The following is a 21,333-nucleotide window of genomic DNA, read 5'->3' as shown; positions in this document are numbered from 1 at the left end:
AGTTCTGCCAGTGCCAGTCTGTACACGAGCTATGTCTAGACCTCATTTACGAACATCTTGTTCTGAGAAGGGTGTTCTGTGCTGTTCATATTGACATGAAAAAGCAAGTGGTGAAGGCTGCAATAGTTGCAGTGAGCACAGGTGACCAGCAGGAGGCAGGCATGCACCGTGAGACAGATATTGTTCCCTGCGTTGGACCGAACCTGCCACAACTTCCACGTTTCTTTTGTTTTCCTATCTCTGCCCTTCCCTCCAGTGATTATCATCTTTCCACATAAATATCATTTCTAATTTTTCTGAGCACTGCTATGTGGAAGCACAGATGGTGAAAGAGAAGACGAGGTGATTCCACAGACAAGTGATCAGCAGGAAAGCGTGAGCCTTCTGACCTTTAACAGAAACATCAACACTGCGGCATGTGTGAACCAACGCCCCTCTCTCTCTCCCTCCCCCTCTCCCTTGCTGTGATTCTCCTCTCCATCTCCCCTTCCATTTATTTCGCCCTCGTGTTCCATAATGTCATCATCCTTTTGCATCCTTTTTCTGCTCCCCCCCTCTCCGCACGCTCTCTCCCTCCATCCAAACCCCCTAGAGCCCCCCTGCCCCCCCACCTCCCCCAAAACCTGCAGTGTATTTTTAGTTCTCTGAATCCATTTTTAGTAACAGTGCCAACAGGGCTTTGCTTTGGCATGTCTGATATGCACGTGCCTGTGTGTGTGTGTGTGTGTGCTTGTCTGTGTGTGTGTCTAACAAGCATGTGCCTGTGTGTGTGTGTGTCTGACAAGCATGTGCCTGTGTGTGTTTAATCATTCATATCCTGCGCCTCTCGTAGTGAGCATGTGTCTGCAGCTTCCAGTGACCTGGGAGAATTTGTGTGCGTTTTTTATGAAATGTATGTGTGTGTGTTCTGGCATTCACGTGTCTGCCCTGGCATCTGTGTGTTTCTGTGCTTATATTTTGTATGCGTGTGTGCGTGTGACTGCATATATTTGTCTTTTGGCATGGTACTGTATATGTGTGCTTGGTTATGCGCGTGTGTTTACAAGTGTGTGTGTGCCAATGCATCTGCACACATCTGCACCTGCATTTGCATGCGTGTGCGTGCGCGTGTGGTAATCAGCGTTCTGTCAGCGCACACTCCTCTGCACTGAAATCATTCACACACATACACACACGCACACGCACACACGCGCGCACGCACGCACACACACACACACACACACACACGCACACACACACTGCAGGGATATTCATATCGGCCCCGATCCAATCTTAGCTCAGGCTGCGGGGGAACAGCCAGCCAGGGGGAAGCCCCGCCTGCCCGGAGCTATTTTTAGCAACGCGGCACATTCACAACAGCACAGCGCTGCTATTCCTGTCCCTGCCAATTACAGGCAGCACGAGACTCCATGTGTGTGTGTGTGTGTGTGTGTGTGCACGTGTCAGTGTGTGCTTGTGTGTGTGTGTGTGCGTGTGTGTGTGTGCACGTGTCAGTGTGTGCTTGTGTGTGTGTGCGTGCGTGTGTGTGTGTGCACGTGTCAGTGTGTGCTTGTGTGTGTGTGCGTGCGTGTGTGTGCGTGCACTTGTGTGTGTGTGTGTGTGTGCATGTGTCAGTGTGTGTGCGTGTGTGCGTGCATGCGTGCACTTGTGTGTGGGTGTGTGCATGTGTGTGTGTGTGTGCGCATGTCAGTGTGTGCATGCGTGTGTGTGTGCGTGCACGTGTGTGTGTGTGTGTGTGAATGGGGAGGGGGCAGGGACTCCTCAACACCTGGGGCTACTATGAAAGCTGCTTTATAATGTTGATTACATTTCTGTTTGGTACGAATAAGTATCATTTCACACGTTTCACCAATATGTTGGTAGTGTTTAGATATGCATGATGAACAGTGTGTAGTCTTGCTCGTTTAGATTAGTGTGATATACAGTATATGATGGTTGTGTCAAGTATGTGAGATGCGGAGAATTGATCAATTGAGACAATTTGGCATGAACGGGGGAGGGGGTAAGCACTGAGAGCACATGTCAATCACACACCAAATGTGGTGTTCCACCGTCAATGTGATGTAATGTGGTTAGCATGGATGACGTAGAGTGGTTTGAATGGCGCAGGGTGGTTAGCAGGCACAGCATGGCATAGTGTGGTTAGCACAGATGTCGTGAGGTAGTGCGGCTAACGTGCTATTGTCTAGTTAGCATAGCGGTAGCCCAGTTAACATGCAGTGTGGTTAGCATGGCTAGCATGATGAAGGGTGCAGAGAGCTCAGTGGTTTACACGGTGTGGGCGTAGTAGAATGCACTCGCCTCGGCCCTGTGGCCCTCCCTCAGGTTGTAGGTGAGGTCGTGCTTGATCTCGCCGATGAACTTCTGCGCGTACTCGGGGTAGAGGCTCAGCACCTCCCGCAGGCCGGTCAGGCTGATGTACTGCAGGTCGCAGTAGGTCAGCGCCTTCACGTTGGCGTTGGTCTTTATCACCTGCTCCTTCATCAGGGAGTCCGAACCAATCAGGTCTCCCTTCCCTGCAGAAACACCATCAGCCGTATTCTGTCAAACCCCTTCCACCCAATATGCGTGTGTGTGTGTGTGTGTGTGTGTCTGTGTGCATGTGTGTGTGTGTGTGTGTGTGTGTGTGTGTGTGTGTGTGCGTGTGCATGTGTATAAGTGTGTGTGTGTGTGTGTGTGTGTGTCTGTGTGCATGTGTGCGTTTGTGCGTGCGTGCATGTGTATATGTGTGCGTGTGTATGTGTGCATGTTTGGTGTATGTGTGTGTCTTTGTGCATACATGCGTTTGTGTGTGCGTGTGAGCGTGTGCGTGCATGTACAAATGTGCATGTGTGTGTGCGTATGCGTGTGCATTCGTGGTGTGTCTCCTTTCCCCTCTTTACTTCTTCTATGTAAATTAGGTTCAAATTGCCATTACAGATAAGGCCTCAAATAGTGGACAAACTGTTAGACACTCAACTAGCATAATCACAATTCCATGTAAGTATACAACTCAATTTAATTAACATATTTTCATTAAAATAATCCGTTTCTCTTTCCCCACCCCTCTATTCTTTCTCTCTCAGAGGGTGTGAATCACAGTTGTGTGACTCTGCTGGGTGGACATATGCTGCACTAGTGCAGGGTTTCCAGACTTTTATTTTGCTATCCATTACAAAATGGCATCAAAATTACACAACAAAAATGTACGTTATCCAGAATTTATCCATTATAATTTTCTGTTATGCATAAAAGATTCGTTTAATCTCAGAACTGTAATGCAAAGTGTGCTAAAGCAAAGGCACAATGAAATCCTTGCCCTTGGGTGATAAAATAAGGAAATCGTTCCCGAGACAAATGTCTCTGATACTCCACGATAGAAGCAGAATGGAACTTCTCTAGTGACAGCATTAATCACCATGTTCCACAGAATGAAGAGCCGACCCAGAACCAGAACCAGAACTAGACCCAGCGAAGCACAGCAGCCAATAGGGGAGCAGGGTTCTGGCAGGAGAATGAGGAGCAGGCTGAAATGCATGCCACAAACAATGGGGGTGGGGGGATCAGACCAAAAAGGCTGACCTGGGGTCAGTTCTCCGAGACAGAAGATCAAAGTCAGAGAGAGGCAGGTAGTGCGAACGTGGGTACAAACAAGTCAGAGCAAAGGTGCATTTGGCTACTATGGCCGATGAGGAGAGCAGAGAATCAAATTCCACAACTTTCTCAGATTAAGAGAAAGAGTTCTATATTACATGTGCTGTAATATAAATTATATTATATTACATTATATTACATTACATTTTAGTTTTTTATCACTTCAGTTTTATTGAAGAATCTAATAAAAGGCAACACAGACAGAAGAAATGTATTTAAAAAACACTGATGAATATTAAGCTTGGCAAAGTATGTATGAAGGGTTTTTCATAAGTCAACATCAATACATACTTCTATTAATGATGCGGGTGTGTTACTTTGTACTATTCATGTCCATAACTTCTGTATGCAGTTATTGACAAAAGCGTTTATGAATGTTTATGTAGTCGTTAATGCTTAAGACGTTATGTAATTCATATGAAGGAGTTATATAGTTCCTATGAAGGACTTAGAAAATAGAAAGCATTATCAAAAGATCTCTACAGAGTAGCAAGCATAGCTATTTGTCTCTTCTGTCTTACTCCAGTAATCATCTTATTTCAATATATTTTAACTTTCATATACTCTCATTAAATGGGAATGAGTGTTGAAAGTTTTGGAACTTTTTGTTCATTTTCACTTTATTGCACAAAAGGAAAAAGATATTCCTTTCATGCAACATACACATAGGGACCATATGAATGAGAGCATGTTAAGTTATTCATGGGAAGAGGAAGGTATTCATAGTCATGGGACCAATAAAAGAACAGGACTGTCAGTGTTTAATATCAGCAAATCACATCAGAGCAATATTACGTTGTGAGGTTATCCCAAGATGATAGTAAAAGTGTCTTATTTTAAGAATCAGCAATAAATGGCCAAGAAGCAGATCTCATAATTGTATGCACTCCAAATGAGGGCAGTGAGAGAGTAACTTTTGCAATAATGGGAAATATGTGGAGGATGACAGTTAAAAAAGCAGAATGGTCATAGAAGATGGCTATTTTAAATGCACTGAAAATGACAAAACCCATGGGGAACCCCATTTATACAACTTGTTACTTTGACCAGAAATTTACATGGGGACATGGTGGATGTGCTGAGAACACAACTACCGCTAGAATGTCAGTGCATCAGTAAACCTCACAAGGGTTCAAGGGCAAAGGGTCAGATGACCCTTCAATAATTACACTGGGGGGAAAATAGGTTCTCGTTTAGGTCAATAGCAGATCACCTGATATGGATGTAAATATCCTCAAATTAAAGCAGTTAAAGCGGAGAGACTGCTCTTTAAGGACAGATACACACACATACAGAGGTCCACACACAAATACAGAGAGGGGTAGTGCTAAAATATTCGCTGCACACAAAAAATTTTCCACTCATAAAAAATTAATTGATTTATATAAAATATAGTTTGGTCAATGAAACAAATGTTCATTAAAAAATGGGGGAAACAATCATTCTTCAGTCTGGGAAGTGAAGTGAAGCAGGGCTGTGGAGGGGATTAATCATTTACACTCTGTTTAGCACAAAGACATTTCCCGACAACGCTCTCCAGTTTAAAATATGAGGGTGTAGATGAACGCTTGTTACACGAACGCTTTACATCATCTCTGACTCCAGGCAAAGTCTGCACTAGATGTGCCCTACAGAGAGAGAATGTGGCCCCACAACATGACACTCTAGGAGTGCCCAACATCAGGAGGAAAAAAGATGACAGCATTGGAGAGGAGGAGGAAAAGGAAGAGGGTAGATAATGAGACGGGGAGAGGGTAGATATTGTAGATGGGGGGGGGGAGTCATAAGGCACAGCACATAAGAGAAAGCATGCATAGCAACAGTGAACGCTGTCTATTGTGTGTGTAATGTGTTCAGTGCGTGTATGTTAACGTGGGCATGTGAGTGTGTGTGTGTGCGCGCATGTATTTGTATAGTTTGTGTGTTTGTGCGTGTGTGTGTGTGTGTACTATATATGTACTGCAATCTTAATAAAAGGAAACTAAGGGGAATTTGAATGAAGCTTTTAAATTCATTACAGTGATTAGCAAAGTGAACTACAAACGATTGTCCAGACTGAGCTCTGGAGTCATCTGGAGTTACAGCTTGGTGCATATTAGTAGAAGGAAAATCCCTCCCTGGAAAAAAAATTTCCCCACACAAATTGTTGTCATAGTGCAGCTTGCTAGGTCACATAGTAACCCAGCAACCTGCATGTGTGTAAAATGTTGTGTGTAAAATGTTGTGTGTAAAATGTTTTGTGCGAGTCATACCCAGGATGGCCAGCACAGTGTTGTCCTTCAGCACCTCCATGGATCCGGAGCAGACGAAGTAGATGGCCTGCAGGGCGTCGCCCTGGCGAATCAGGAACTCCCCCGGGGCGCAGAAGGACGTCTTTATGATGAGTGACAGGGAGCGAAGGCACCCCCTACTGGCCGACTCAAACAGCGGCAGCTGCAGCAGTTCCTTATTCAGCTGCATGGCGATGTCCGCGCGCAATTCATCTGGGAAATCCTTCAGCAGCTGAGAGAGAGAGAGGGAGGGAGAGCAGAGAGAGGATAGTGGGAGATACAGGGCGAGAGAAGAAAGGGGGATCAAGAGATAAGAGGGAGGGAGGGGAGAGAGAGAGAATGAGAAATAACAATTTACACCAAGTGAATTATCAAGTGGGGAAACAGTGCAATGTTTTGGTTTTGCGAAAAGAAACCTCAGCCTATAAAAGAGCTGGTCCAGGAACAGTCCAGCCCCTCACACACCCAGACACACACACACATACAGACCTACTCATACACACACCACATCTTCTCACTGAGTCTCTGCACTGGTGATCCCAGCTCACTTGCACAGAGACAGAGAGAACTGTGAGAGAGAGGAGAAAAGAGAAAAGGTTTGAGGGCAAAGAGAAAGGAGAGGGAGCACGAGTGAAGAGTGAGAGGGAGAGATGGAGAAAGAGAGGGAGGGAGAGAGAGGGATAAAAATAAGAGATGGGGGGTCAGAAGCAGCTGGTAATACAGATGGTTGGTGAGGAGAGAGATGACACTGGGGATGGTGAAAGTGGATTAACAAAGAGAGAATAATAAGTATATTAGAAAAGGCAGTGAGGAAGACAGAGACTGAGTGACTAAGCATTCAAGAGTAAAAAACCTAACCTAATGGAGGTGGAGAGGGAAAGGAAGAGGAGAGGGGAGTAACTAAACTACAGCTGACAATAACCCACCAACTTTAACTCTCAGCAATGCTCACAATAACTGACTGTAGCTCAGAATAACAGTAATTTGGGACTCAGGGTCACATTGTGGACTTGGCTTTGTCAAAGGGTTCAATGGATGGACCATGGACACATTACCGGCTATGGCTGGCACATGAATGTTCAGTTTATGATTTTATTTGTATTTTAGTCAATTCTGGCAAAACCAGCATTGCAGTGCATGTATTACTGTTGGATGACACCGTGATTATTAGTTAAGTCAGAAGTCTTTATTTTGTTGTTTTATATATTGTTTCCTTTGTCTACAAAAAGCAAAATAAAACCTAAAAATAACTACATAAAAACAGTCAGTAATAAATCTCTCTCTTATGAACAGGCACATTGTCCCACCTGTCTGGTAATACTGTGGTATGATACAGTATGGTTATGAGTGATTGTGTAATGAGGTGTGATGGTGTGATGAGTTGCAGTGGTGAGATGAGGTGTGATGTGGCGTGGGGTCTGATGACATGTGATGCGAGATTAGGTGTGATAATGTGATGGTGTGTGATAACGGGATGGTGAAATGGTGTGATGCGGTATGATGGTGTGATGAGGTGTGATGGTGTGATGAGGTATGATGGTGTGATGAGGTATGATGGTGTGATGCGGTATGATGGTGTGATGAGGTGTGATGGTGTGATGAGGTGTGATGGTATGATGCCTTATGATGGTGTGATGAGGTGTGATGGTGTGATGCCTTATGATGGTGTGATGAGGTGTGATGGTGTGATGCCTTATGATGGTGTGATGAGGTGTGATGGTGTGATGCGTGCGGTGTGATGGTGTGATGAGGTGTGATGGTGTGATGGTGTGAAGATGGGTGAAGGTGTGATTAAGTGTGATAGTGTGATGAGGTGTGATGGTATGATGCCTTATGATGGTGTGATGAGGTGTGATGGTGTGAAGATGGGTGAAGGTGTGATTAAGTGTGATAGTGTGATGAGGTGTAAAGGGGTTTGGGCCAGGCCCGGACGCACCTCGCCCACATCGATGCCGTTGTTGACAGACCAGGTGGTCTGGAAGCAGTCGAGCAGCCGCTGCTCCAGGGCTTTGGGCAGGTGGTGCACGCGGATGAAGTCCTTCAGGTCCTTGGTGCGGGTGTGGTAGAGCGAGCGACGCGAGTACATGCGCTGGATGATGGCCGTCACATTCCCAAACACCACAGCGTGCATCAGTGCTGCAGAGACCAGGTACAAAATTAGGAGGACAACATTTGGCATCAAGAGTTTTGCACGTTGTGAAAAGTGAACCGCAGCAATTGTAAAATACTGAAGCATCCTACTTCTCCAGGATCTCAGAGCTGGTTCTTTGACACTGTCAGGCATAGCGCATTGCCGTCACAGCTTGATTCCAGCACTGGGATCTCAGGCATCACATGAGCTTGGTTCAGATTCTACCTCACAAACAAACATCACTATATCTCCACTGGAAATAGCAAATCGTAGCAAATCCCACACAGCTCCTGTCTCACAGCACGTTCCTCAGGGATCAATGCCTGGTCCCCATATTTTTACCATTTACAAGCTTTTTCTAGGTCACATCATCCATAAACGGTATAAACTTTCACTGCTACGTTGATGTTATTCAAATATGTCAGCACCAAATCCACCTCAGCCCTTCTTCACCTCTCCCACCCAGCTTGCATTCAAGAAGTCAAAAATTTGACTTCTTGAATTTTCAATTTTCAAATGCTAAATTGAGACAATATGTGAGCGTACTTCTGCGACCAGGAGCTGAAGGATGTGCACTCCTGTAACTGTGTGTGGCCGGACACTCACCCCCGATGAGCATAGTGCAGATGGAGAAGATCTTCTCTGCATCGGTGTTGGCTGAGACATTCCCAAAGCCCACGCTGGTAAGGCTGCTCAGGGCAAAGTACAGTGATGACACGTAGGAGCTTCGGATGGAGGGCCCACCCACAAGCACTGCCCCCGAACTGTTCCACTGGCTGGGCACCCGCCCTGAACCTGAGCCTGACCCCGCCCATGATGCGTTCCATTGGCTGGAGTTCCAGTGGTCCCGCCCCATTAGCTCCACACCGGAGATGTTCGCTGGTCCAGATGGTGTTGTAGGAAGGGAACCAGAGACTCCAAATAGCGAGGTCAAAGGTGACAGGAAGTAGGGTGTGCCCAGCCGCTTCGCCAGCTCATGCAGCCAGCCTACCAGAGAGAGGGGCACAGGGATTCATGACTAGCAACAAGGAAGTGAAAACTCCATGACAGAACCGATCCTCTAGTGCCTAAATACTTACATTGCTCATCCAGAGTGACTTACAATATCAGAGAAATAAGTGCATTCCTCTGATTAATATGAGAAGAAGTGCCAGACCTAGCTAACCATACTCCCAGGCCAGTGGGGTATTGATCCAGCATCACTGAAGCACTAATGTAACTTCACTGTGCTAATCAAGATCCACAGAACAAATTCTACATACATACAGTATATAGACTCACAAAATATCATAACTTAAAGCAGTACAAATGGTGGGAATGCTTTGGGGTGGACGCTGGCTGAAGAGGTGGGTTGGTCATCGGCCATCTTAGGGCTGTCCCTAGGAATCTAGCAGTGGAGTGAACTGTTCTGTAGCATCTAGACTGAGGGAGAGACCTCGTAGCGGATTATCTCCTGCATATCACTTGTCTGACATCTTTACTCTGGGAGGGTTCATACGTCAGAGGTGTTTTGGTACTGAATTGCAGTTTATGAATATCTTTAAAGAGGTGGGCCCAACATCTATTGTCATCTGAATTGTCCTGAACTTCGCCCCATTATTAATATTCATTAAGGGTAAGAAATTGGGACTTTGAAATTTTAGTGCCAATGGTTAAGACGGAGAACCTTCCATGTGAATATTACAGAGCGTCTGGTTTGTCTGTGCATTTGAGATTTTAGTCATGCAGATTTTGTTCTTAAACTTCTGAGCGGGTCAAAAGGGCGATTAATAATGAGGGCCACCAGTTTGTCTCCACCATGTGACCCGCAGGGATTTAAACTTGTATTTCAATGGTTATCCTCCAGGGGTCCCCAAAGGCCCCAGCACAGTCAAGTGACTAATCATTCAGTTTCTAATTGAGCCATTAATAAAAACAAATAGTAGATCTAACACAGGGAGAGTCAGGAAGGAAAGTGAACATGGATGGAAGTTGAAATGCTGCGAAAAGCATGTCTTTGCACCAGTGGTCCTCACTCCTGGTCCTGGAGAGCAGCAGGGTCTGCTGGCTTTTACTGTTACTGACCTTGAGTAGCACGGAAATTGTTCGGTTAAAGCAGTTGATCGGACAGTTCACACAAACCAGCAGACTCTGTGGCTCTTCAGGACCAGGATTGAGTATCACTGCATTAAAAAGAGAAATGCATCCAAATAGAGCAAGGGTGTGCAATCTTATCAGAAAAGGCTGGTGTGGCTGCAGGATTTCATTTTATCTCAGCATTAGACACCTGCTTTTAATTAAAGTCTTGATTGAAGACCACAATTAGTTAATTAGTTCATCATTCATTAATTCATTTTTTTTACTTTTTTGTTTCAGTTAAATGTTATATAACTGCTCTCATTTTAACGTGGGCATTTCCCACTGCTTCTAACAAAACCCATCAGTGTCCCTGCACAACATATAAAAAGACTGCTGCATCTCCATGGTAGTAAGTAATCACACTGAATTTAATACTTGACAGTTGCTTGTAAACATCACTGTCAATCATCATCTGGGCTTAATTAGTGGGAATTACTTCATAAAATTAGATTATTGAGGTGATGAAAATGGGATAATTGAAAAGGGGCCTCGACAAAGAGGCCATCCTGACTTTAAGCTGGCAGAGGAAGGACGTACAATGCAAGAAAACAACAGGAAACAAGCTGGTGACTCTAGTCAAAACAAAGACTCTCACCCTGAAGGGAATAGTTATTATAACATTTGTTTTAGACAAATATTTTTAAACGTATATCATTTTTTCCCAATGCATAGAGCTGCTGCAACCATGCTGCCACAGATGATGTTATGATTGGAAATGTAATGAATGTGGTATTTTAACATTAGCTTAGCAGCTCCACAGACAGAGTTGTGCATTACTGTACATATGTCTGTGTGTGTGTGTGTGTGTGTGTGTGTGTGTGTGTCTATGCATGCATGCACATGTGTGTGTGCAGGTACATATATATGAATATAATACATATGTTTGGCTATCAACCTGTTGTTGTTGTTTTTCTTGTGCTCTATGTTTTATTCATTTTAATGTTTACTTATTGCGACTGCTGTCTGGACCAGGTCTTTCTTGTAAAAGAAATATATCTCAAGAGACTTCCTGGTTAGATAAAAGTGAATAAAAATTTTAAAAGGATTGCATTGGGCTCTACAGCTCAATCTTCCCTGTAAGCAGCCCCCTTGATTCCAGCTGACAGTGCCGACCTACGCTGTCCTTGGTGCTGAAATCATTTAATCAGCCCTCTCCAGTCTGGGAAATAGGCTGCCCCTGTACATGGCCCATGGAAACCCCTCAGAAAACTGGTGCAGTTTGGGAAGATTTGGTAACTGATAGCGGCCAGGTTGTTCCCAGGGGGGGTTTAGCATTGCCATCTCTCTGGACCATTGGATGCAGAGCAGATAGCTCCGTGTCTCGTTTTAGACGGCTTTAAAGTCCCATCAACGAGAGGTCAGGTGTGATGGCAACAGTGCAGGGAGGCGGTCTTCGGTAATGGAAGGTAACAAATGGCTTGGAGGGAGAGAGGGAGGAGACATTAGAATGGAGGGAGAGGTGGAGAGATGAAAATTTGCAAGAGAGGTGACGCGAGTGGTGATATATGAGAGCATTCCAGTTCTTAAAAGCTTTGGAACATGCAGAGGAGCTCTGGAAGCCATTTTGAAAAGAATTAAAAAGCATTGGCCGTTGTGCTAATGGGCCAGTCTCATTGTGGTCATGTCCTTCATTAGACAGGCATGAGGTCTCCTCTGTGGCTCGCTCAGAGATCCACCTCTACTTTTCACTCCTCCGTCCGCCGGCTAAGCCGCGTGCGGTTCATGCACTTCTAACGCAGACGTGCTGCGCTGGGCTAACCAATGGAGCCGCTGCCGGCACAGACTGGGACGCATCCTGCATGCGTGACCCGCGCTGGCGCGCTCAGGAGTTATTAGCAGCCTGGGGCTACGTACCGGAGCAGAGACTGAGCAGGCCGAGACTCCCCTGTCAGCCCCCCAGGGTAACAAATTGACAATTTGAAAAAAAATCTTTAATTGTCGCAATCTTTCCGGAGTTGAGAATGACCGTCATTTTTTTTCTCTGAAAGTTGCTTCTTTTCTCACATTTTTTCTCACTCGGAGGCTTGATTACACGTCTCCTGAGAGCCAGAGACATGCCAGAGCCATCCATCAGGGAATCTGGTACCAGGAAACCATTTCTCACTATTTTCCCAGGTGATTACACCACAACATAAGACATATTGGACAGATTTATGATACCTGGGAGAGAGATTATCATAGAATATTATTTCTGTTATCTTGTTCACACCTTAATTAATGTGTTATTTGTTTCTTTTTTTACACTGTGTGAATATGTTTATTATCATTATTGTTACTGTTATTATTAACAGTATTAAATGAGTGCATGTGTGTGTGCCCAACTAAACCCTAACATCCCCTAAGAATATTACTGCAAAAAACAGAAACTGGAATGTTATGAAAACATTGATGCATTTTTAACCTACTCATCAATAAATATATTTAAATATGCTAAGATAAAATGCATTTTTTAGGTGAATGGGGAATATAAATGAACTTTCTGCTTCAAATCTCTGCCACATCTTTGCTTTTGCCAAAACTCATTTCTGGAAAATGCTTTCCTTGTTAATTGGCAGCAGCTCCAGCTGTTTCTTCTGATTCTAACAGAAGACACAATTACCTCTTCAGGGACCCGGCATAGCCAGGCATGCAAGGGATCAGAACACAGAGGAGAGACAGAGAGAAAAAGAAGCGTGTGCTCTGAACAGGTTTAACAGAGCACTTTTATTCTGAAGCACATACAGTGTTAATCAAAGTTACGGAATGGGCTATAGCAGAACAGACCCTGATTCCCAGCTGTTTGCAGTAGCAGTACAGACCCTGATACCCAGCTGTTTGCAGTTGCAGTACAGACCCTGATTCACAGCTGTTTGCAGTAGCAGTACAGACCCTGATTCCCAGCTGTTTGCATTAGCAGTACAGACCCTGATACCCAGCTGTTTGCAGTATCAGTACAGACCCACAGAAGCAGGTATTACGTTCAAGACATACCACATCAAAGGGACTGATGTACTGAGCAGTAGAGCCAGGCAAGAAACTGCACTTAAAGTAAAAAAGAAATTGCTAATTGTAATCTATCTTAGTAAATTACCTGTCATACAGCAGAGTAAGGTGGAAAATGCAAGCTGTGCAATTTGCCCTACATAAAAGGTTCTGCTACTGTAATAGAATAAACAATGCAATATAATTACATTTTAGCAGTAGTGCAATGCAATAAGATGCAATGTAGTGCTATATTGAAATATGATGCGGTGTGATTAACATAAATGCAAGAGTTATGCAATTAACATAATGCAACATAATGTGATGTAACACAGTACGGAACATAATGGGATGAATGCAATTCAGAATAACAACAGATGTTTTTTTTGTCTAATGTGTTCCCATATGCCAATTTTTGGACAAGCCAGTAATATTTTGTGGACGAATCAGAGCACTGGACTTCAAATTTCTACTGCGCAGTCTCTAGCTCCAATTTGTACAACATGGTGGCGCCCACAAACTACACTTCAAAACCTTTTTCACCAAGCCCATGGAGAGTCAATGGGTGACGTCATGGTAACTTTGTCCATTTTTTTCTACAGTCTATGATTGCAACTCAATAGAATGTGATTAACGTAAAAGTAACTGACTGTAATGTAACTCCATAATACAATGTAATGGGACACAGTGTGACTGTGATTAATTTAATTGCGATGCAACAATGCAAGACGATGTAACACAAGGGAGGGGGCAGGGCCTAACCTGTGTCCCAGGTGACGGGGCTGTGGCTCTCAATCTCCCGGCGGCCAATGAAGTACCAGACGCAGGCCATCCAGTGGGCCAGCAGGGCGAACATGGACATGAGCAGGGTCAGGACCACGGCGCTGTACTGCGAGTACCGGTCCAGCTTCTGCAGCAGCCGCAGCAGCCGCAGCAAGCGCACCGTCTTCAGCAGGTGCACGCCGAAATACTGAACACAAAGCAGAGCGTTAGGCCAGGGGTCAGGGGTCATGAGGAACCCACACATCCAGGCCCAAGCCCTGTGTGTTTTCAGACTTTCAAACCACAGCTTGTTTATCGGTAGTGTACGGTGGTATTGGTTCAGGAACTGGGTTTGGACCTCTTGAGAAAATACACTGCTGTAAAAATGCAGTGTATAAGTATGCGTAGGACATGCTTATCTCTCATAAATATTTCACTGCATCAAATAACCATATAATCAATAAACAAACATGACCGTAAACACACTATCAGCTCATATTACTTGATAACAGTACTCAATGTGCAGTATTTGAACCAGAATGCTCCATACTGAGTTCAAATACACCACAGAATGATTGTTATTACAGTTATTCATGTGCTTAGTAGCCTCTTTTGGTGAGGTAAATAACTACAATAACAATCATTCTGACATTTGTTTGATTCTGACATTTGTCTTTATTCTAGCTGCAACTTGAATTTACCTTACTTGGCTCTTACATAAAAAAAAGAATACAGAAACATTGTAAACATGTGGACTCAAAATATTTTAAAATATATTGATAAATGTATTTCACAGCATTATATTTAAAATCACAATATATGACACTGGTATATATACTAATATAATGTGAACTGTTGCATTAACCTTTTTAAAAAAGAAAAGAAAAAAAAAGCATAGATTCACAAGAGGAATTTTCAGACATTCCCCTACTGTCTTATCCTGTAACTCTGGTTTTTCCTATGGTTATAAACTGTCATGCACCTCCACTCCCTTACGTCAGCAGTTTTGATCGATCACTCGCCCTCTCCACCTTCATCCCATGTTTTATTCTGTTTTAATTTGCCTTCAGTCCCCTTGCTGTTGAGGACTACTACTACTTGAGACTACCGGGGTTCAACAATCTGCTGCAACCCGGGCTCCGAACTCCAAGCCCAAGATGAAACATGTAAAATGGTTCCCCGTGTAATGCGCAGCATGTCTTAATAAACCCCTCCTTTTTCTTGCATGCACGTTTTATGAATATTTTACTCTACTGGATGAATTTTATTCCAGCTTAATTTCCCCGGGGAGAGACGCTCACCACGCTGATGTTGAAGGCGTACAGGAGGTCAAAGGGCAGGGCGGCGATCAGGTCCACGAACAGCCAGGTGGTGACGTAGTGAACGCAGATGGAGCGCGCGTCGTACACCACCTGCCCCGACGTGCTCACGTAGGAGGTGCGGAAATTCAGCACGATGTCTGCAAGCGAGCACAGCCAGACGCTCAGCACAGTCGCACATCTGACACAGAAATGAGACACTGCGCTGCTGCTGCCCCAAACCCCCCCCCCCCCCCCCCCCCCGCCCGCTCTGAACCAATTACTGCTACAGGTCTATGTAAAAACACAAGGTTTACTGCACCCGTTTACCAGCAAAAATGACAGTAAAGATATTATCAGCTCATATTACTTGATGACAATTCATCCCCTTCTTGTTCAAACGCTCAATATAATCGTTTGCAGACTAGAATCCATTAGTAAATACAGAGCAATGTTAGTGAACAGAATTACTGCTAAATTCATTCAACAGAAAGCATCTGCATGTGTGTGTGTGCATTCGTTTGTAGGCATTTGCATTTGTAATGGTGAGAATATTCTTATGAAGCATCATCACCCAGCATGAACAGGATCTCCACCAGGATGTCACTGACACTGGGGGGACTGCGGGGGGCGGGGCTTCCTTCCTCCCGTGCCCCTCCCACGGTGAAGCAAACGTTATAGGGCACAGTAACTGCCACGTAGAAGGTGGCCAGCAAGATCAGCCAATCCCAGCCGGCCTTGAAGGTGCCGTAGTGGAGCAGGATGAAGCGAGATTTCTGAATGGTGGCCACCTTGTATTCCGGAATGGGAGGCTTCTCCACAAACACATTCTAGAAACACAAAAACACAGAAACAAACACATGCACACATGCACACACACACACACGAGCGCGCGCACACACATACAAACAGAAGCACAAGTTCAGTAGTAAAGCAGAGTATGGAATCTAGAAGAATCTAGCATGTGGCACAATGTCAAGGTGTGTAATGTGTGATAGTGCTTAGGTTCATCAGTGTGTGTGGAATGGAGAGCTCTATACTGCAAGTGCATTTTGCAGGTGCGTGCTGTGGCGAGCAGAGGTGGATCCAGCAGAGCCAGAGCTTCACTCACATTGTTGAGCTTAATCTTAGACTTGTTCTTGTCCTTTTTCTGCAGGTGCCTGGACAGCTGGTAGAGCACGGCCCTGCTGCGTCGTCGGTTGGGACTGAAGGGTGGGGGACGGCCGACCTTGCGCGTCTCCGCACTGGGGTCGTCATCTGGAAACAGAGGGGTTAATGCGCTCAGTTTTTCTCATCTATCATTCATCTAATTTTCTCTTATAAAAATCAGCCCTGTGTGTGTTTAGGGATAACTACCAAGGACCCAGATTCTGCTGTTCTCTCTCTTAGTGTTGGCAAAAATATGGGGCCACCATATGGATCCTCCCTGTGTTGACAGGGTAGCTCATTAACCATACTGAGAGGGAGGGGAGGCAGACAGAGGGAGGGAGAACAGACAGAAAGCTCCCGCAGAATATAGCAGTGCTGGAGGAGCACTGCCAGACCTGGGCCTTGGCAGTCAAGCTTGAAACACGAAAGCCCATCTTATACCACACAGCTGTTGTCATCAAACTGCTCTTTGCAAAGATAATTGTGTGTTATGACTAAACAAACCCTTTTACAGGAAAAGCAAAGCCACAGTAGAATACTTGCTATAAGCCGAGTACAATGGAAACATGAAAATTAGGTTAATTATCAGCTTTTCTGGAAAGGACCTCTCTGTCTCTCCGTATTCTTTGTCTTGAATTTCATGTAACAACAGCAACTAGTGTGACTCACCTGCACTGGTACCATGCTGAGAGGCCTGGTCCTTCTTGTTGTCTGTGATGTCTTTGTTAGAAACCAAGAACAGAACCACCTCTCCCTTCTCATTCTTTATTGGCACAATGTCCAGCAGACACCAGAACTGTGTACCTGCAACAGAAGCAAAAAACATGTACACATCTACACTGTTTGTATGTGCACACAGATATTCATCTGCTTGCCCTTTTGATGTATTGTTTTTGGATTTGCATCTTTGCATTGTGTAAATCTCTCCTTCACTCACGCTGTAAATTTCTTCCTTCACTCACTCTCTTTCTATGTATCTTCCTCCCTCCCCCTCTCACCCATCTATCCCTCAATCCCTCTTCCCTCCTTCCCACACACTCACACCGAATGTGGCTGGCTCTCTCACCTGCCTTCTTGTAGAAGACCAGCTCTGCCTTAAACTCAGTGCGTTGGTCCAGCGCTCCCTGGATCTGTGCTACAAGCTGGTCGCTTGTCTCAGGGCCATACAGGAAGTGACACGCACAGCTCCTCTGCATCAGCTCAGCCCGAGCAAAACCCGTCAGCTCACAGAACCCATCAGAACAGTACACAATTGGGTACTGTACGTGCACCTGTGCATTTCCCAGGACAAAGTTACTGTCTGTCGGAGAGAAAAAGAGAGAGAGATTTCTATTTTAAGTGTTGTGACAACACAGCTGTTCTCATAAATGCACACACTTTTCCAGGAAGTTATTGAGTACTATGACATGCTGATAAAGTATTTTAAATGGAAATTTAATTCAGAAAGAGACAGAACAGAGGAGAGAGAGTCAGATAAAGAAAAAGAAAAAAGGAAAGTGAGAGGAGAGAATGAGAAGGAAAGATACAGCAGGCAGTCTCTTATACTGTCTTATTTTATTAGAAATATGATTATTATGGTTATTGCTTTGTTTGTGCTTTCAAATAAATATTCTTTGGCTGTATTTAAAGTGAGGAGGCACGCTTATTAGCACCTCTATGTGGTCTCAAAGGCCCACAGAACTTAATAAGAAACCACAAACAAACAGAACTATGCTAAAGCAGCAATGTTCTGTGGGAAGGAGGGGGCACATACAGCAGTGTTGGGAGAAGATATAATTACACAAAGGGTTGGGGTTCAGGTTCGGAGTCACAGCATATTTGAAAGAATGAAAAAAACATATGCAACACAATGATAAGAAAGCAATTACCACCTTCCTTGTGTACGCACTCAGCAGGAATGCACAACACTTCACTGGCTCTTAAGCATGCCTTTTGCATGTGGGGTCTTGAAGGGAGAGGAACACCTCTGGTCAGCGGCAACAGAATTACTTATAACCCCTGGGATGTTATTACCACTTAGTGTGAAAACACTGCTGAAATATGGCTTGAATATTTCATGCTTTGTGTTTATAGACGTTATGAATTATTTAAGAGCTTTCTTTGCCAAGAACCCTTTGACATTACGAACTACTGATTCGGTCGGAGCGCCCGGGCTGCTTGTGGAATGGACATCACTGCGGGCTTTGGTGGGACACTGCCCAGATGCTCTGGAGGCCCGCCCCTCTCCGCTTTCTCACTCTCGCAATTCAATTGATCTTTATTGCCTCGACAGGCCTGAGGAATTCTACTGCCAAAGCACATGAATAAAGAAAACATTGCAATCAATGAAAGTAATCATATGGGACACCCCCCCCACCCCCCCCACCCCCCCCCCCCCTCTCCGAAACAGTTCAATTTTGCTGGGGTGAAATGCATTTAGTAAATATTACCAAGGCACTGAGTACAGCAGGTTAATTCAACTGCTTCTCCCTAAGAGCCAGATTCTTCATAAAAGTGATGCGCGAGAGCCATGTGCTATTTGTTAATCAATATATGAACACAATGTAGCTTACACAATAAAACAAAGATGCAGTCATCTTAAAACATGAATACCTATTCGTTTTTTAATACCATGTCACTACTGGGAGGTTTGCTGACACTGCAGATATAGACCAGCACAGCAGAGTTTTTGATTCATGTGAGTAATAATTTTTGCTTGTCCATGATCAAAGGGCCAAGGGTACGTCTATAGAGCACAATTGGTCCCTGGGCTGCCAGTTGAATAGTCTTGGCATACAAGTACTGTTAAAAGTCCATACAAAATCAAAAATACATTTTAATCAATGGACACAAATGAAAGAGAGTGCTTATAATAACATACAGTAACAGCATTAGAGGGAAAAAAGCTTTGAAAAGCCCAAATCATTTAAACTGTTGTTTTTTTACTCGTTGATGATTTGGTGACTGGTACTGATGCAGTTGATTGATATACTGATTGGTCTGTGGGGCTATTAGTCCATCCCTAATAACTCTTGGGGTATGACATAAAGTCAATGAATGCTGCCCAAACTCAGCAGCACCATCACCTTCCTGCCCCTGCGTGTGCAGGTAGTGTGTTTGACTCCTGCAGAGGAGGCGTGCGAACAGCTGCAGGCCCTGTGGTCTGCACCTCGGGCTATGCCAGCAGCTATGGGCCGTGCCCAGCATCCCCAGAGCCAATCAGGAAGGCCCTGGCACCCGTTCCTCCTGGAGCCCTGACGCACAACGGCACAACACTAAATGGTGACAGCTCTGGGGGTGAATGTGTGTGAATGTGTGTGTGTGTGTGTGTGTGTGTGGCAGTGCAGCAGACAGACAGAACGTCCTTCTCTCAGGTGCAGCTGGTACTGAGGAACCTGTGGCTGATTGCGCATAGCGCTTAAAATCCTGTCCCTTCCATTACTCTGCCCGCACGTGCGCCGATTCTCTGTTTATGAATATTTCAAAGGGCCTGTGGTGAAAAGACAGAAAGTCCGTCACTTTGACGGCAGTCTAAAACAGCACCTGAGACGTATGGGGCATGTATGGAGGATGGAAGCAGAGAAAGGAGAAGAAAGGAAAATGTTTTTTTAGAAACAATCTATGGAAAACCTGAAAGGAAAATGATTTTTTAATGAGGAGCTGGTGGGACTCCTGACGTACACTTTAAAGCACGTGCTTGGATGTGAGCGGACTGTTCAAGGGCCGTGGCACAGGAGAGGACGGATGAATGATCACAGCCCTGGAGGGCACTCTGCCTGTGGGCATGCTCGTAAAAGCACAAGGCGCGATCCCCCCGTGTGTGTGTGTGTGTATGTGTGCGCGTGTTCGTGTGAAAAAAGCAGAGCGCATGTCTACATGTACGTGTGTGACCTGGTTATTTTCTGCGAGTGTGAGCACGTCTGATTATGTGTGAGCGCATGTAAATGCGACTGTGATGCAGGCATGGATTTTAACAGATCAGGGAGTGTGCATTTATGTGTACACAGTGTATGCAAATGGTGTGCTTATGCGTTACCGAGCGTGTATGCGTGTGTGAGACATAAGACTGCATACTGTATATGCATGCATGTGCATGTGCTATTGCGTTTGGTGAGCCTTTCCTCTAGCTTGCAACCGTTCACTCACTGCTCTCTGCCTCTTTGGTGAGCGTGGAAACAGTCTTCCTCGCCAGTGCTAAGTCTCCCCATAACCAAGGCTCCTGCCAGGCCTCAGGCGGGCAACACACCGTAACCGTGACGACTTTGTAGTTTCAGGCAGACCGCGAGGGGGTCTCAGAGCAGCGGCGGTCTCTCCAGAAGCACAGTGTGCAGACCCGCCTCTGCGTGGGCACGCGCTGGCATTGGCCAGCCCCCTCCCTGCTGCTACGGGGGTTAATGTGTGAAGTCAAAGCCAACGGGCTACAGGGACCACACCTGGCTCAGCACTGCAGGCGGCCTTCAGATGAGCGGGAGCTCCGGAAGCTTCCCGCAGCTGTAGGGGAGGCTCTCTGTACATCCCGAGTCACCCTCTCGCCATCATAGGTCATTTCATCACAACAACGTGGCGCTGGGAAGAACACACCCGCAGCGGAGCTATAAATAACCTCCACGAGCAGGAGTCCACACCCGCAAGTCGGTCAGTCCCAAACCAATCTGACGCCAGGAGACTGGCAGCATATTAATGTACTCATAGTAATTTGGTCTCACAACATTGCTTCACTGTGTGTGTCACAACATCATGTTTGTACACAGTAGCAGTGCCCTAAGAGAAGCAGTTCAAAGGAAGGCTTATTAATACACTCGGTCTAAAAATGGTACACTAATGGTTTGGAAGGCACTGAAATAGCACCAATGGTATATGTACCGTTATTACCAGATATCAGCCCCATACTACTGGATACTATACATGGAGCAGACAGGCCCCAGTGCAGGACGGTAAAATTGAATTACAACAACAATAACACAGCAGCTATATGGCTGCTCAAAACTCCAGCATTACTACCGACAGTATATGCCATCAGAATAAGGAAGGG

The 21,333-nt window shown here is 45.2% G+C and overlaps 1 protein-coding gene across 1 annotated transcript in view; it reads right to left on the bottom strand.

The window, feature by feature from the left end:
- The window catches only part of LOC118214306 (potassium voltage-gated channel subfamily H member 3-like), a 46,840-nt gene that overhangs the window by 7,174 nt on the left and 18,333 nt on the right, over positions 1–21,333 (bottom strand). Inside the window, exons 2-11 of the mRNA XM_035394193.1 lie at positions 17,389–17,622; positions 16,992–17,126; positions 16,285–16,430; positions 15,748–16,003; positions 15,177–15,334; positions 13,876–14,083; positions 8,641–9,021; positions 7,840–8,039; positions 5,886–6,135; positions 2,302–2,516 (exon numbers count right to left, since the gene is read on the bottom strand). Of these exons, the coding sequence (XP_035250084.1) occupies positions 2,302–2,516; positions 5,886–6,135; positions 7,840–8,039; positions 8,641–9,021; positions 13,876–14,083; positions 15,177–15,334; positions 15,748–16,003; positions 16,285–16,430; positions 16,992–17,126; positions 17,389–17,622 (2,183 nt within the window). The remainder of the gene's footprint in view (positions 1–2,301; positions 2,517–5,885; positions 6,136–7,839; positions 8,040–8,640; positions 9,022–13,875; positions 14,084–15,176; positions 15,335–15,747; positions 16,004–16,284; positions 16,431–16,991; positions 17,127–17,388; positions 17,623–21,333) is intronic.

This window comes from Anguilla anguilla, chromosome 15 (assembly GCF_013347855.1).
Source record: "Anguilla anguilla isolate fAngAng1 chromosome 15, fAngAng1.pri, whole genome shotgun sequence".
In the NCBI taxonomy this organism is placed as follows: domain Eukaryota; kingdom Metazoa; phylum Chordata; class Actinopteri; order Anguilliformes; family Anguillidae; genus Anguilla; species Anguilla anguilla.
The sequence above is the reverse complement of the archived record's forward strand: the minus strand, read 5'-3'. Positions and strand labels throughout refer to the sequence as shown.